Source organism: Coccomyxa subellipsoidea (assembly GCF_000258705.1).
Source record: "Coccomyxa subellipsoidea C-169, whole genome shotgun sequence".
In the NCBI taxonomy this organism is placed as follows: domain Eukaryota; kingdom Viridiplantae; phylum Chlorophyta; class Trebouxiophyceae; family Coccomyxaceae; genus Coccomyxa; species Coccomyxa subellipsoidea.
In genome coordinates this window covers 2,437,987-2,453,282 of record NW_005178039.1, presented here as the reverse complement: position 1 = coordinate 2,453,282, position 15,296 = coordinate 2,437,987, and the positions used below count along the sequence as shown (strand labels likewise).

The 15,296-nt window shown below is 53.5% G+C and overlaps 5 protein-coding genes across 5 annotated transcripts; 2 read left to right on the top strand and 3 right to left on the bottom strand.

Moving 5' to 3' along the window:
- Window positions 1–119: 119 nt before the first annotated feature.
- Window positions 120–2,493, bottom strand: COCSUDRAFT_1587 (hypothetical protein; the record flags this gene model as incomplete). The annotated part of the gene is made up of 9 exons (XM_005649966.1): window positions 120–317; window positions 372–601; window positions 686–886; window positions 998–1,112; window positions 1,214–1,369; window positions 1,467–1,812; window positions 1,850–2,007; window positions 2,102–2,272; window positions 2,368–2,493. Coding segments are annotated over 9 exons (1,701 nt in total), but the record flags the coding sequence as incomplete, so codon positions are not given.
- A 1,344-nt stretch (window positions 2,494–3,837) lies between these two features.
- Window positions 3,838–8,635, top strand: COCSUDRAFT_40713 (hypothetical protein; the record flags this gene model as incomplete). Its single annotated transcript, XM_005649965.1, has 19 exons — window positions 3,838–3,875; window positions 4,080–4,188; window positions 4,310–4,381; window positions 4,526–4,588; window positions 4,668–4,779; window positions 4,922–5,112; window positions 5,231–5,383; window positions 5,472–5,606; window positions 5,688–5,823; window positions 5,943–6,177; window positions 6,319–6,532; window positions 6,641–6,832; window positions 6,962–7,173; window positions 7,276–7,325; window positions 7,429–7,545; window positions 7,700–7,838; window positions 7,946–8,174; window positions 8,270–8,350; window positions 8,489–8,635. 19 exons carry the CDS (start codon window positions 3,838–3,840, stop codon window positions 8,633–8,635), a joined length of 2,625 nt encoding a protein of 874 aa, XP_005650022.1.
- A 47-nt stretch (window positions 8,636–8,682) lies between these two features.
- COCSUDRAFT_83638 (hypothetical protein) lies at window positions 8,683–9,025 on the bottom strand (the record flags this gene model as incomplete). Its single annotated transcript, XM_005650118.1, has 2 exons — window positions 8,683–8,769; window positions 8,885–9,025. Coding segments are annotated over 2 exons (228 nt in total), but the record flags the coding sequence as incomplete, so codon positions are not given.
- Window positions 9,026–10,016: 991 nt separating this feature from the next.
- COCSUDRAFT_61690 (hypothetical protein) lies at window positions 10,017–11,831 on the bottom strand (the record flags this gene model as incomplete). Its single annotated transcript, XM_005649964.1, has 5 exons — window positions 10,017–10,202; window positions 10,364–10,547; window positions 10,706–10,929; window positions 11,185–11,341; window positions 11,704–11,831. 5 exons carry the CDS (start codon window positions 11,829–11,831, stop codon window positions 10,017–10,019), a joined length of 879 nt encoding a protein of 292 aa, XP_005650021.1.
- A 436-nt stretch (window positions 11,832–12,267) lies between these two features.
- COCSUDRAFT_13684 (hypothetical protein) lies at window positions 12,268–15,291 on the top strand (the record flags this gene model as incomplete). Its single annotated transcript, XM_005649963.1, has 11 exons — window positions 12,268–12,456; window positions 12,673–12,759; window positions 12,866–13,057; window positions 13,200–13,352; window positions 13,504–13,631; window positions 13,820–14,003; window positions 14,135–14,297; window positions 14,420–14,519; window positions 14,690–14,795; window positions 14,918–15,043; window positions 15,160–15,291. The coding sequence occupies 11 exons, from the start codon at window positions 12,268–12,270 to the stop codon at window positions 15,289–15,291; spliced, it is 1,560 nt and encodes a 519-aa protein (XP_005650020.1).
- Window positions 15,292–15,296: the final 5 nt, after the last annotated feature.

Here is a 15,296-nt window from a genome sequence, read left to right as displayed (position 1 = left end):
ATGACCTTGTCCTCCTCTCGCCTTCCACTGTAGGCTTTTATGAGATCCTGCGCCTCCTCACGATCCTTGCAGATGTGAACGACGCTGACAGGGAGCCCCTGCTGCCGCAGCAGTAAAGCTGCCTCTGCCCAGACGCTGGACGCTTGGCTTCCGCTGAGCCACAGCGGCATCTCCACTGATGTGTAAGGCATGAGGTCAAGGGTCGAGATGCACTGGTGTGCAGGACCTGCCGTGCCAACCCCGCCGACCACTGCAATGTCACAGTGCGGCAGGCGTGCACCAGGAACTGTGCTGGGCACATATGGGCGGTTCCGGTCCTGCTCTCTCACTTCCTGCCGCCTCCCCATGCCTGACACTGCATCTGGGCGAACACTGCCTCTGTGTGGCTCATCAGCTGGCATGCCAGATGAGACATCAACGGCAGCACCGGGCGCATTGTAGATGAACCCCAGATCCTCTCGAGGAAACTGGAGGCGCAATGTGTCCCCAGCAGCAAATATGTCCCTCAGCTGCCTCTCGCGCCAGGGTCGCAGTGGGCCCTTCACCCCTGACATGGACCTGCCCAGGCTAAGTCCAGCTTCCAGCGCAGACTTCACAAGCCCTGCACCCAAGACCCGCAGTCAGCCACTGCGGATATGGTTGTCTGAATTGTCCCACAGCAGAAGTGCAAGTGTTGGACACCCACCTGATGACAGCATTGATGCAGGCCTGGAAGTGATGACGCTATGAAGCACATTGGCTGCAGCAGGATCAAGACCAAGAGCCTGCGGCACTTTCAGTGCCTCCTTCCAGTTGGAGACACTGAGCTCAGTGTTGGCGACAGCTACTGCCCTCCGCTCGGCCTCGTATGAGTCCAGCAAAATTCCTCCAGCCCGCTTCTGTATCACTGAAACACCAACCACGCTGTTACACAGTGTCACATAAGCACATGAAGATACACGCTAGGGGTTGGCGTCAAGATGAGTATAAGCTCATTCTGGGTGAAGTAAAGGCGAACCTGCAGCCAATTTCCAAGCGAGGTTGTGGGCATCTTGGATGCCGGTGTTCATTCCAAAACCGCCTGCAGGAGGGAAGCGATGTGCAGCATCCCCCGCAAGGAAGACGTTGCCCACCTACAGCACCATGCAAAGCGTTTCATAGGGAGCTGTGCAACTGAGGCAACAGTAACAGAATGCTCATTTTTCAGTTGCCGATGCTCCCAAAAACAACTCACCTTGAAGCGATCGGCAACTTCTGCGTGCATGGTCCAATTCCGGACATTCAATACTTGTATGTCCAGTCCTTGCACTCCAGTGGCCGCCAGCAACAGACGCTTGCAAATCCCTTCTGGGAAATCTTTCAAGGATTGCGTTGGCGGAAAGAATGGCACCTGTACACCATCACACAAATAAGTTTATAGTTCATCGCCATCCATGTCATGCAAGGCAGAAATATGCAACAACGTGAGTCTTTCGCTGGGGACACACCTGAGCAACAAACTCTCCAGCTTCCAGGTCATGTGCAACCACGACAGAGATAACCTCTGAGTTGAACACAAAGTACAGCATTGCTTCCCTGTCGCTCAGGTGCTGTTTCAGGCCTGGCGCCTTGAAATGTATGTTGATGAGGTGTTGCATAGCTGGGATGCCAGTCATTCTCACACCCAACAAACTGCGAATGCTGCTGTTTGCTCCATCAGTTGCCACCAGGTGATTGCACTCCACACTGTAGGGCCTGTTCCTCTGCAAAATTACAGATCGCTTCATGTTTTGTATGTTCCGGCAAGCAGGATATGAAATCGCATGGTGGTGACCTGATGAACAGAGGCCACACCTCCTTCTCATCGACAGTCAAGAATACATTCCCAGACGGCAGATGTTCAACTCTTGACACTGCATGCCCAAAGCGGAGGTCACCAAGCGAGTCATGTGCAGTGGCGCTCTTCAGTAGGATTGGCAGCAACCGGTGTTGAGAGAGGTGGGCCACCGGCTCTGGGCTCAAGTGATGCATCCTTGCTCCTTGTTGTCCCTTCCAATAGCAGTCAACTCTTATCGTGCCTGATGGGCAGATCAGAGATAAAGTGCACTGGACACACTTGCAAATGGCTGTATGCACCACACACCTTGAAATGGTCAACCTCGCCGAGTATGTTGCCCGTCATAGATTCACAGTATATGAATTTACGCCACTCTCTCAATGGAGGGCTAAGCTTCACCACTTCTGCAGCAACGTCGCTCTCTGTACCGCGCATCTGGCGAAAGATCTCCATTGTGCGGTTGTTGATGAAGTGGGCCTGTAGGGCAGCATTTGTGGGCTATATAGCACACTCTATAAAGGCATGTAGGTTTTTGACATTGACTGAAGATGATCCGCCAGTCAATTGCTTACTTGAGGGTGTTTTGTCAGAGCTGGACCCCGCTCAAGCAGTAGGTTCTTGACGCCCAGTTGTGACAACAACCTCGACAGCGTCAAGCCAGTAGGACCGGCTCCAGCAATGATCACAGGGATGGAACTCCTCATTGGTGCCAGGCGCTTCTAATGCCGTCTTCAAACTCTCAGATCACGAAGCAGCTGCTCAAGCTGCACCTCCTCCTCCTCAGTCCTGCAAGAATGTGCTTCAAGTGACATTTTCCGGGTACTCGGCCAATTTCAGCCCAGAACCGTCCTCTGCGTCAGTAAAGGCATCTATGAAAAGGGTAGATACCTGTCCAGTTCCAGCAAAATGATTGCTTTCTCAAGGCACGCCTTCCGGTGTCTCGCATAACTGGAATTCCTAGGGAGCTTTTGCACAGCTTCCAGTTCTGCAAGTAAGACTTCGCCTTTATCTTTGTACGAATCACTCTCTGCTGATGTTTTTTTTTTCTTAAGCTTCAGATCGTTAATCAATGGACCATGCCTGGATAAGGACCGCTTAGTACTGGCCTGATGTTTATGCTTTATCTTTGACCTTGCTTGATGTAGTTGTACGATGTCATGCGTACTCAGATCTGTATTCTTGTCATCTTGGTCTGTACTGGACATGCCGTTAATAGACGGAAGTGGATTGACAAGGGCAGCCGATCACTGGCGTTATCATAGAGCACTCTGTGATAGACTGCTCTCAGATGCTCTTCCTGGGCGCGTTCCCGACGACCTCAACTATTGCTGATCTCAAGAAAGCAGAAAGGAAGGTGGTCTGCCACGTGGCACAGCATGCATTTCACCTGTTGCGCCCGAATGAAGTTGCTTCTCCGGCGATCTTTCAGATCAGTATAGTGGTATGACTGCTCAATAATGGGATCGTCGATAAAATTCATGACAAGATGAATGCAAATAAAAAGCAGACGGGGATCGCTAAATTCTTCAGGAGAGCCGGGAAGGATGCGTTTTCAAACGTTGGGGCCACCCCACAGAGCACAGGAAATAACAACAATGATCGAACTCACCCATCCTCTCAGAGACGACTGACGGGCCTCAAACGCTCAGCCTGGGAGCTCGAAACTGTGCGCTTGCTACCAATTCTAGTCTTGGAGCAGCACACAACTTAGCACTGATGCAATAGTGTACCAGTCCTGATGTAACAAGTCTGATACAAGATGATATTGTTGCAAGCTTTCCATGCAGGCCAACTCGATTGATGATGTAATTGATCTCTCTGGCCGTGAGACTGCCAAAAAAGGTGTACCACCAGAACCTCACCGTAAGAAACAATTCCGCAAGCTTCTGGGAGATGGGGAAGACAGCCAGGCAGCACTTCTGAGGTAAATCTATATCAAGAAGGTCTTGCGTGGGAGAGCAAAATTTTCAAGGCAAAGATCTGACTAGAATTTGGTGCACCCAGGGAAGTCAACGAGAGATTCAGCTGGCTTCAGCCAAAGAATGTCCGAGACGCTGAAGGGAAGCTACCAGGAGATCCAGTAAGCTCTCGGTGATGTCCCCTGAATGAGAGCAAGATTCTGAGTCAAATATACTTTCACTGGAGTCTGACAGGTTTGTTGAACAGGAGTATGATGCCAGATCCGTCCGTATTCCACCAGATGTGTTCAGGAAGCTGTCAGGTAACGTCCTGGTGACGAAATCAACTTATTCCACAAGTTTTGATCTTGTTCCTGACCGCTGAGGTTTTGGTGGTGCCCTCCAGAGTCACAGAAGCAATACTGGACTGTCAAAAGCAGCTACCGAGATACAATCATCTTCTTCAAAGTGGGCAAGTTTTATGAGCTGTATGAGGTACTGCAAGTGTTCAGAAGCTCAAATCACCGCTGCATGTCGTGCACAGTTCCCGGTCATTGTCATGCGACAACCAGGACCTTAATGCATGTGTGCTTGATGCTATGATCTGTTCATGCAGGATGATGCGGAGATTGGTGCTCAAGTCCTGGGATGGCGGATGACCGTCACTGGGGTCGGACATTGCAGACAGGTCCGGCATCATGAAGCATTGTAACCTGATGGAAATAATGCACTAACATCTGCACTGTGATTGTAGTGCACACCCAGGAAGCACTCTGCAGTCTGCCTGATGCTTGCAGGCTTTGCAGGATTGTGATTTCTGGACACTGCGCAGGTGGGATGTCCAGAAAGCGGCGTTGAGGAAGCTGTCTCGCGCCTGGTCTCTGCAGGCTATAAGGTGGACCCTCCTCTTTTGACCACAGTCCAAAGCCTTGTGATGTCAGGATGGAAGATGTCCATAAGTAGGGTGGAAGCAGGTGGCGCGGATGGAGCAAATGGAAACGGCCCAAGAGGCAAAGGCCGCCCGTGGCCCAAAAGCTACCATCCGCAGGCAGCTCACTCGTGTCCACACTCCAGCCACAGCCACAGGTAGATCAATGCGCAATGAGCAATATGCATCTGCCACCAGCATTCCAGCTGGAAACCATCTTTCTTTCGTTTAGTTATTAGAGTTTGCAGGATTAGGAAATGCGCCCGGCACACAAGTGCCTGACATCATGCTTTGGTGCAGGCAATGTGTCGGTGGATGCTGTGCACCTGATGGCGCTGCATGAGGCCCCAATACAGAACCATGCTACTTCAAGTCAGGACAGCCGAGTGACCTTCAGCTTTGCCTTCCTCGATGCAGCTGCTGGGCGCTTCTATGTGGGGGTAGCAGATGATGACGCAGGCAGATCAACACTTGGGGCTCTTCTCACCCAGGTCAATCCAGGACCAAATTTATCCTTTCATGAGCATGTTCTTTGATGAGCAGCAGACTCCTTTCTAGGAGTATACTGTCACACAACCCTACTTTCACACTTGATGAAATTGAGTGCAGGTTGCGCCGCGTGAATTGTTGGTGCGGCGCAATGCGCTGTCATCCACCACACAGCGAGCACTGTCAACGCCTTCTGTGGCGATGGAGGTCACAAATGTGACTGGGGCAGAGTTCCCTGATCCTGATGCCATTGCATCCGCTTCGAGTCTTGAGGTGCGTCTGTGCAGAAGAGCAGACCTGCAAAATAACTGCCCGGCAAACCTGTATGAGGCAAGATCTGAAGCTTGGTGTGTGCCCTCAGAGCATGTTCAATGGCCTCATCGTGCCACACAACATACAAGCAATGGGTGCTGGAGCTTTGACTGCACTGTCTGCCCTCTGCCTCTATCTGAAGAGGGCCAAGGCCAATGATGAGCTGGCCACGCATGCTCAGAAGGTGCGCCTTTATGGACATAGGTGGTTTTTCTAGCAATCTGATTGTCCATATTCGTATGATAACATCTGTGTCTCACTGCAGGTTGTCTCTTATGAGACATACGCCGGTGCTCTCTGCCTCGATGGCCCCACACTGACAAACCTTGAGCTGCTTGAGAATACTGAGGGTGGCACAGAGGGCTCCCTTCTGGCGCAGCTGGACACTTGTGCATCTCCTGGTATTCCCTCATCTCCTCTGCCCTTCCATTGCCTCATTCCATAAAGGTGTCATGCCAAGGGAAGCTCCAAAACATCATGTATCTGGTAGACGGTAACGCTCGTGCATGCAAACTTGCAGGAGGACGGCGGCTGCTGCGGCAGTGGCTGTGCAGGCCTCTGCTGGATGTGGGGGCCATCGAGCAGAGGCTGGACGCCGCGGATGAGATTGTGAAGCGCCCTGACCTCGTGACGTCCCTGCTGGCCACCCTGCGCTCCATGCCGGATCTGGAGCGCGCTCTGGGCCGCGCTCGAAACGCAGCAGCGGCCCCACAGCCTGGCCTGCCCACCTGGGCCCTGCAGGCTGCCCAGAAGAGGTAACAATCCCATCCTCATGACATACTACAACTGTTCCCCATTACCAATAATGGCTGCGAGATACTGATTCCATCGGCAGGCACCGCACATGTAAAAGCACCAGATCGTGGTTGTGGATGAGTGCGCTGTTGCATGTGCAGGCGGCTGGCGGCGTTGGACATTGCAGTGACTGCAGTGGCAAAGGCTGTGTCGGTGTTGAGGGAGCTGCAGCGCGGCCAGGCCGACCCTGATGGCCCCGCGCTGAGCGCTCTCCTGGTGGCAGCCGCTGCCAGCGCACCCGACGAGCGCAGCCCGGCTCTGAAGGCGCTCATGGGGATCGATGAGGCTCTCGTGAGCAGCGAGGGCCCAGCAAAGGTACATGTCTTTTCCTGTCGCTCGTGCTCGTGAAGCGATCGTGAAGCGATTGGAGATCATTATTTCTCATGATCTCCATTCTTATGTGCAAAGTGGCTGCGCTTGCAGGGCTCAAAAGGCAAGGCAAAGGCACAAGGGCGCTCAGTGAGTCTCCACCCAGAAGCTCTTGCGAGCCTGCGGGCAGGCAGCAATTCTGCAGCAGAGGAGTCAGAGGATGACAGCTTGGATCTGGAGATCAGCCTGACCTCGGAGCTTATCGAGAGGTTCAATGCTCACTCTACTGTCTGGGAGGGCCTGGAGGTAAGCGCCTTCCATTATCAGCTTCAAGCAATTCGCATGTGGTGCACCCCAATGCATACAGGCGGCTTTACAGTGGTGGTCAAAGGCCTGAGGATGCATACTAACATACATTTGTGCACTGGGGAACAGGAGGCACTGTCAACAATTGACGTGCTGACAGCCTTTGCTAGCTTCACTGAGACCTCGAATGGCCAGACCTGCCGGCCCACTGTCCTTCCTCTCGCATCCAAGGCAGGCAGGGGTGCACTGCTGGACCTGCGAGGCCTGTGGCACCCCTGTGCTGTTCCTGGTGGAGGAGCTGGCGGCTGCATTGTGGTCAATGACCTCGTCATGGGTGGAAGGTGCGCTGCAGCCATGTATATTGACATACTGCACAATCGCATAACAGGAGTAAATGATGCAAGGATCGTTGAGCTTAGGTGAACAGGACTGACTGGGTGCAGGGCGCCAGAGACTGCTCGCACGCTGCTGCTCACTGGTCCAAACATGGGAGGTGCGATGCTCCTCCTCCCTCAAGAGATCAAGTGCTTTCAAGGGATCTGGATCTGCTTATGTTTTGCATGAGGACATTGATGATTAGCAAAATTTCTGTGCAGGGAAGAGCACAATCTTGCGGGCAGCTGCCACTGCAGTAATTCTCGCGCAGATGGGCTGCCCTGTGCCTGCAGCGTCAGCAACGCTCACAGTCGCCGACAGGATCTTCACACGGTTGGGTGTGCACCTCAAGTCTTCTGCATGTGTGTCGGTCATATGACATTCATTTCACATGGTTCTGCCACCAAATACAGTAGAAGCACCGCTGATTATGATGCAATGTACACTGACATTGCTTGGCAACCTGAATGAAGTGCCCCTGCCCATCAACAGGTGCCCAAGACCGGATTGTGGCGGGGCAGTCTACCTTCCTTGTGGAGTGCACAGAAGCAGCAGCCATCCTCCGGCATGCAACACAGGACTCCCTTGTGCTGTGCGATGAGCTTGGCAGAGGAACATCAACCTTTGACGGGTAGGAACCTTTTGAACACTCGTGCGCATCCGATTCGCTTTGTGTGTACAGGTGGATTTGTCTTGTCCTCACAGTGCATGGTCATTACTGTGTTTGCCATGTTCCAGGTATGCAATTGCGCATGCCGTGCTCAAGCACCTGAGTTCCTCCATCGACTGCCGCCTGCTCTTTGCCACCCACTACCATCCCCTCACAATGGAATTCTTGGCCAGCCCTCGTGTCAAGCTGGGACACATGGAGGCTTTGGTGACTGGGGGCGACTCATCGTCAGAGGGTCACATCACGTTCCTGTACAAGCTGCTCAGTGGAGCATGCCCCAAGAGCTATGGACTGCAGGTGCCCCAACGACTTGTGCTTCTAATGAAGTGCTGGAATGCTTCTTCCGTCTGACGTATGAGAAAGGGTGAATGTCTGGGGACTGGTGGTCGTAGGTGGCACGCTTGGCTGGCATTCCATTCAATGTGGTTACAGTAGCACAGCAGGCAGGCACTCAGCTGGAGGAGAAGCTCCAGGTCAGACTCTGTCACACTTCCATTAAAGCATCTGAGGAACCTTGTCTACAAGGCAACTGTCGATGTTTATTTCCTTCATGATTGTTTCTTGAGAAGCTTGTGGCTTCAGAATGGTGATGTGAGCTGATTGCTCCTCAGGGTGCTTTCGGAAAGAAGCTCAAAGAGCTGCTTGTGGAACAAGAATCATATTGTCTGCGGAACATCGCCAAGGCGGGCAGCAATTTCAGCTATGAGCAGCTGTTGGAGGCCTGGACAGCTGCTCAAGGGAACAGCAGCAGAAAGTGACCATTGAGAGTAACATTAAAGTGTGGGCTTGCTGATTTTCATCTGCCAGCTTCTGCTGGTGTCTTCGTGGTCATTGCGTCCACAGCATGCACTGTCTCTTGAAGCTCCAACCAGATGGCTTTGTACACCATACGCTGCCTGCGTGGGGCATCAGTAAACATCAGGAACCAGCAAGCAACCTTTTTCTCTCAATATGTGAACAGTTCTTGAAAATTAAACTCCATGAACATTCTGTTTAGATAGCGCGACTGACCTGTTCATGCTGCTTTGCCCTTCAAACTTGTTGCTCACGACATCAATACTGACATGCCTCCCATCCCCATAGGTGTCCGTTATTTCCACGCTATCAGCCTCCAAGGCTTCCGCAATCTTGCTCCGCATATTTTCCACAATTTCTGCAGATATCTGTGGTGCAGCTTCACCTGCGGTGCTGTTCCCCGTTGGACTGGCTCCCTGAGGACCACTCACCTGCAGCATCCATTGACTTCTTGCAATCCTTCGCTGCCAAGGTCGCTCGCTGATAAGTTACACGATCTAGATCAACTTTTGAGCCCTAGACAAGACCGTACCTGGATAGCTTGGATAAGACCCTTTGCTCTTCTGCTTGTCCTCAATGTTGATCGTCGGGACGTGCAAGGTGTGTAGTTTACTTGTGCTTGATGTGCTTTAGATGCCATATGCACTGGTACGATGCACCTGCTTCGACCGGATACATGAAGCATCTTGGAATACTTAGATGAGTTGCCTTAAATGAGAAGACAGACAAGGTTGTGTTTAGGAGTTGGCCTATTGAATTAGTTTGGGACTGTGCTGCAAGGCAGTGCTCCACAAACATGGCCTGTGCCCAAGCTGCCCGAAATGGTCACAGCACATGGGGCTGACATTGGGAAACGGCACAGTGGCAAGGCAAGGGATTAGCCATTGTGCTGGGCAAACGATCATTTGATGAGTTCGGCAGCTTTCTCTGGAAATCTATTAACTTGCAGTATGGATTAATACAGTTGTAAGGATATCCGAGACTCTACGGAGTCACTGTGGGTGACCCCGGGTCCATCATGCTCATCATGATAATGGGCACATGCTCACGCAGTCACTGAGTGGTGCCATCGACGATATCAAGAGTGGTATGTGCAGCACTAGCCTAATACCCACTCATGAGGCAAACACTGATCAATGCACACGCAGTGCCAATGCCCTCAGGGGACGCTTGAAACTCTCAAAGTAGTAGCTGACCACCTTTTGCATCACAAAATTTAGTGCATTTCCCGCAGGCCCTGGTGCATCTCCATGGTTCCAGCAATATGAGCTGTAGCTACATCAGCAAAGACCTCAACACATCCCAAAACCATCGACTTTTCAGACTGGGCGCTGCAGCCTCTTCTCAGTACTCGTCCTCATCCATGCTGTCGTCCTCGTCATCATCAGGCGAGTAGCGCCGGTTGCGGTTGCGGCGGCGCGTCTGCATGCGCAGGCGCTCGCGGCGTGCCTCCGGCGTGATCACGCGCTGTGCCTTGCCGTGCGCCGTCTGCCGCCGCCCCTCGCTCCTGCTCGCCTGCACCAGCTCCTCCTACGAGCAGCTCATGTTTAGCCGCTGAATAATGATGTCAAGATGACAAAAGTGTCACATGGTACATGGTGTTTGAGCAGTCTCAGGTTGTGAACAGAGGCCTAAAAACTGCATGAGAACAGTTGCTCAGCTGCGCAGAAGTGCTGTGCTCATGTCCGCACCTGGGAGATGCTGTTGAGCCACACGAGGTCTTTCTCATATTCGGTGGGGTCAAAGTTGGTGATGCCGCCGCCCTTCAGGCCGCTGGTGTTGTGCAGCTCACACCACAGCATCATCTTGTCATACGCCCTGGCCGCCTGCTCCTCCTCATCAAAGCAGCCCAGCGACGTGGGCTTCCCATTCCGCCTGCACAAAAAACCCACATCAAAAGGCATGGCCTACATTATGATTGCAATATAGCGTGCAGGTACGTCCAGCAACAAGTATTTTCCAATCTGCACAGTGCCGTCATTTTCTCCATCCATGCAGTGACAGCTGACTATGTGGAGTATGTTGAGACACACCGGAACTGGGCCTCCCAGCGCCTTGTGGGGAAGGTCTGGTGCACGCCGCGGTACTTGGAGGTGTAGGTCCGCCCAGAGCTGTGGCCCTTGGCCTTGTTAACCTTGGATGTCTTGGGCGAGGAGCGGTCGTGGGTCAAGTCTGTCTTCTCCCAGATCTGCCGGTGCGGCGGTTGGTGCCGGTTGGCCTTGACCATGCGCCAGTCAGGCACCTGGTGCGCCACCACCTGGCATACACAACTCACAGAGTAAGACTCCAAGTGCTGTCACAAAGCTCCTGCAGCTCCATATTAAAGATTGTGCCATGTCTGCCTGTCCTTGGTGAAGCTTGATGGCAGAAAGGCTGCAAAACACCTGACTAGTATTAGATCAGATCAAATCAAATACTATTGATGCATTGGCAAAGCCAAGTATTATGTCTAGACCCCTTGTAAATACCTACGTCAATGACCTCATGTATGCAAGCCAGAAGAGGTGCTCACATTTGGAGATCCAGGGCGATGTCTCTGGTAGATAGCAGGCAGTTTGGAGAAGGTCAGGGCGGCATTGCGGAACAAAGTGAATGGGTCTTTCGCTGTCTCTGCGCTGCTGGGCGGCACAGCAGCTGGTGAATACTGATCACTTGCAGAAGGACTGGGCCTGCAGAAACAGAAAGGAATCTTTAGCTAATCACGATTATTCACGGACGGTCTGTATTCGTGGGACTACCAACAAGGCAGGGCAAGCAGGAGCTTTAGCCATGCTAGATCAGAGACTACCCTGACATGACAGGCATGCTTCTGCCCCATGACACTGCTGGTGCGATGCAGTGGAAGCACGAAGAACATAAGAATTCCACTATGACAGAGGCATGCACTCTTTTTGCGTCACTATACACAGCCAAACCTCTGCCCTTAGGTAAACTTCTGCAGGCACACATATTGCTCAACAAGACAGATGATTAAACACAGCCGAGGCACTGTAGCCAAGAATCAACAGCTTATACATTGTAGATGAGTTACCCTGTAGAAGGCGAGTCCTGCGTCTGACTAGTATTTGCCAAATCGCTGGCTACAGGAACGATCTGTTCCACGACAGCGTCCGACAGTTGGCTCGCCGTGGAAGCAGGCTCGGCGAGCACCTCTGTCATTGTGTGAACGTTGACAACTTCCTCCGGGGGAGGCTTAAAATGCCTTGCACTTCCCTCGGAGCTGGACCGCTAAACGCCTTCCTGTGACCCACCTTCCACGCTGCAAGTCCTGTCTGTCGCTCTCGCCTAGTTGTCAAGGAGCTGCCACAGATCTTTTAAGCAAGCAGCAGAACCCTTCGGACGGCCACATTTATGAGCTCAAGCTGTGATCTGAGAGTTCAGGTGGGAACAAGCAAGTGCGGGTCTTGCGACGGCGTTTCTTGTCTGGGCCCTCGATCCGTAATCGCTCAAATTGCCGCGCAGGATCGACTCCATCATTGACCGATCAGACAGAAGCTTGATGATGAACACGGTGGATGGAACGATGGAACTGCTGTAGATAGGACACACTCTTTCCTGGGTCTGCAGATCGTCGTTCGATAGAAGAGTGTGATTCATGGCCGTGGCCAGGATGGATGAGGCAGAGCTTCGAAAGTGCATCACGCAGATTCAGCTCGATCAGTCGCTGAATGATGCTGAGAAGGCAAAGAAACGTCAGGAATTGCTGTCGGGGCGGTGGAGTCAGCCGGCAGTGAAGGACACAGACGAGGCTGCAACGGGTAGTTTGGATTTAACATCTTGTCCTGTCCAAATTTTAATCTTTTCGATGAGGAAAGGGGCCTTGTAATGGCTGCAAACTTCTACACTTTCAAATCGTTGCAGTTGATGATGCCAAATCAGTGGCAGCAGTCAACCCTCTGTTCAGTCTGGAAAACAAGATCAAAGCCCCCTTGTGCTCCCAACCTCCTGCCCTCGCGGTCTGAAGCATCTCACTGAGTTCGCTGGTGTAACAGATGACAAGGGGAAAGACGCTGCGGACGAAACCACCATATTTGATGAGACCCTCAAATGCGCCATGTGCATGGACCTCTGCGCTCGCCCTGTCACGGTGCCCCACCGTTTCTTGGCTGAATGTGATACAAATTCTGACTGTATTATTCCTCTTTTGCGACTGGCACCTCCCCAGTGTTTCATTGCATTGGTTGTGCTCGCAGGCGCCCTGCCAGCATAACTTCTGCCTGGGCTGCTTCAACAAGTGGGTTGCGCAAGGCAAGAAGACCTGCCCCACGTGCCGCCATGCCTTCCCGGCCAAGTTTGCGTCCAACCCGCGTATCAATACCCTCTTGGCCTCTGCCATCCGCATGGCCAAGCTGGGCCAGCGCCCTGTCAACACCAAAATTGTCGTGGTGTGCCCTCCTCAACCTTCTCCCATTCCTTCGCACCCGCCCGTCTTCATCAGATGGACCTTTGCACACTTGTCAATCCTAGAGCCCAGGAGTGCCATCCTCTCTGGTGAAATCAATAATCTATGGCTGTGTGTCGCTGCAGCACATCAACGACAAGGACAGGCCGGACGAGGCGTTCACTACAGACCGCGCAGTGCGCTCGGGGCGCGCCAACGCCGCCTCCGGCCGCATCATGGTCACCGTCCCCGGCGACCACTTCGGGCCCATCCCTCCAGAGGCCGATCCTCGCGGCACGGTGACGATCCCCTTTACATATGCTCAGCCTGTGCCAATATGCCTCTAGCAGCTTGTTTGCTTTCCTGCAGCCTGTGGGCTTCCACCTCTGGCGTCCAATCCCAGCAACCCTGAGTGCATGAGGTGAAGGAGGGTATGCTTGGGGCATGCAGGGTATCCGTGTGGGAGAGTTCTGGAAGGACCGCCTCGACTGCCGTCAGTGGGGCGCACACTTCCCCCACGTGGCCGGCATCGCTGGGCAGTCCGGCCAGGGAGCGCAGTCTGTCGTCCTGTCTGGCGGGTGAGCAGTTTGCCTGCAGCCAGCTTAGAAGTCTCCACATGGCAGGCCTTTTGCTTATTTGCAGGACACCTGCGCATTGACTAAGTTTCTGTCCATTTTCAAAGCCCTGATGTCTCTTGGTGGGCTCGTCGGCAGAGATGACAGCGCAGGGCGCACATATCTTCTGAGCTGAGCTGTGCGCATGCCAGGTATGAGGATGACCTGGATGAGGGGGAGTGGTTCCTGTACACGGGCAGCGGAGGGCGCGACCTGTCCGGCAACAAGCGGGTCAATAAGATCCAATCTTTTGACCAGACCTTTGACAAGATGAACAAAGCGCTGCTCATTTCCTGCGAGAAGGGCCTCCCCGTACGCGTTGTCCGTTCCCACAAGGTACACTTCTTACCCGCCTTACACTTTGCAGTATGTAAATATGCTCTGATCATGAATATGTACTCTATGCCATGTCCCCTCACAATTATAAAGCAAGAACCAAGGGCAGCACGGCATCCTCCATGATGCAGGAGAAGCGCAGCGCCTACGCGCCCAGTGAGGAGCAGCCGGTGCGGTACGACGGAATTTACCGCATTGCGCGCGCCTACCGCAAGCCGGGCACACAGGGGCAGCTTGTCTGCCGCTACGTCTTCATCCGCTGCGAAAACGAGCCTGCGCCCTGGTCCTCAGAAGGTGCCCTTCGCACGCCCGCACCATCTCAGTGCTTTCATGCATGCAGGCAGATGATGTCTTCGCACTGTGCTTGCCGTGCCGGGGCTGCAGGAGTCTGAAATGGTGATAGCTGTATTGCGCAGACAGCGGAGACGCGCCTTGGACCGGATCGCTGCCTGCAGCCGTGCAGAAGGAGATCAAGGAGGCAAAGGGCAAGGTGTATGAGATGGGCGCCAAGCCCTGGTGGTGAGTTCCCGCTTCCATGCACTACATGCGTGCATGCATGCCTCTCCCTCACCACGTCGTTTTGCTCTGCGTCACCCTGCGCGACTATGTTGCCGCACTGTAGTGCGTCACAAGTCTGTCAACAAATGTATCAAGCCGTCTTCTTCACTTTCAGATGCTTGGTGCAGGGACTATGATGCGGAGAAGAAGGAGTGGGGCTGGGCCAGACCGGCCCCTGTCAGCCAGAAGCAAGGCGGCGACGCATCCTCCTCTCCCAAGAAGGCCCGGCGCAAGGTCTGTCAGTCAAACACTCCTCGCAACCTGGCAATACTTCTGGCCTCCCTTCCAGAACCTGCCATGTATGCTTGTCTTGGGGCTTGAGCATGAGACTGAGCGTTCCTGTGATGGCATGGCAGGCAAATGAGCACGAGCGCGCAATGCGGGAGTTCACCTGCACGCTGTGCAAGGGCATCCTGGCCCAGCCGCTGTCCACTCCCTGCGGCCACCACTTCTGCAAGCCCTGCCTGCTCACCAACTTCCAGGTGTGCAATTACTCCCTCAAATCGCCTTTTCAAAACGCACTTGCTCTTCCCTGATGGTCACTTGTGCTGCTGCTGCTGGAGCTGCATCTAACGAAGCGGTGGCCTGCCTTCTGCAGGGCCAGGGTGACATTGAGGACCGCGCCACGAACGCCGGCCGCGCTCTGCGCGAGCGCAAGGTGGTCAAGCCCTGCCCCACCTGCAAGGCCGACATCGCAGAGTTCCTGCAGCATGGCCAGGTTAACAGGTGAGCTCT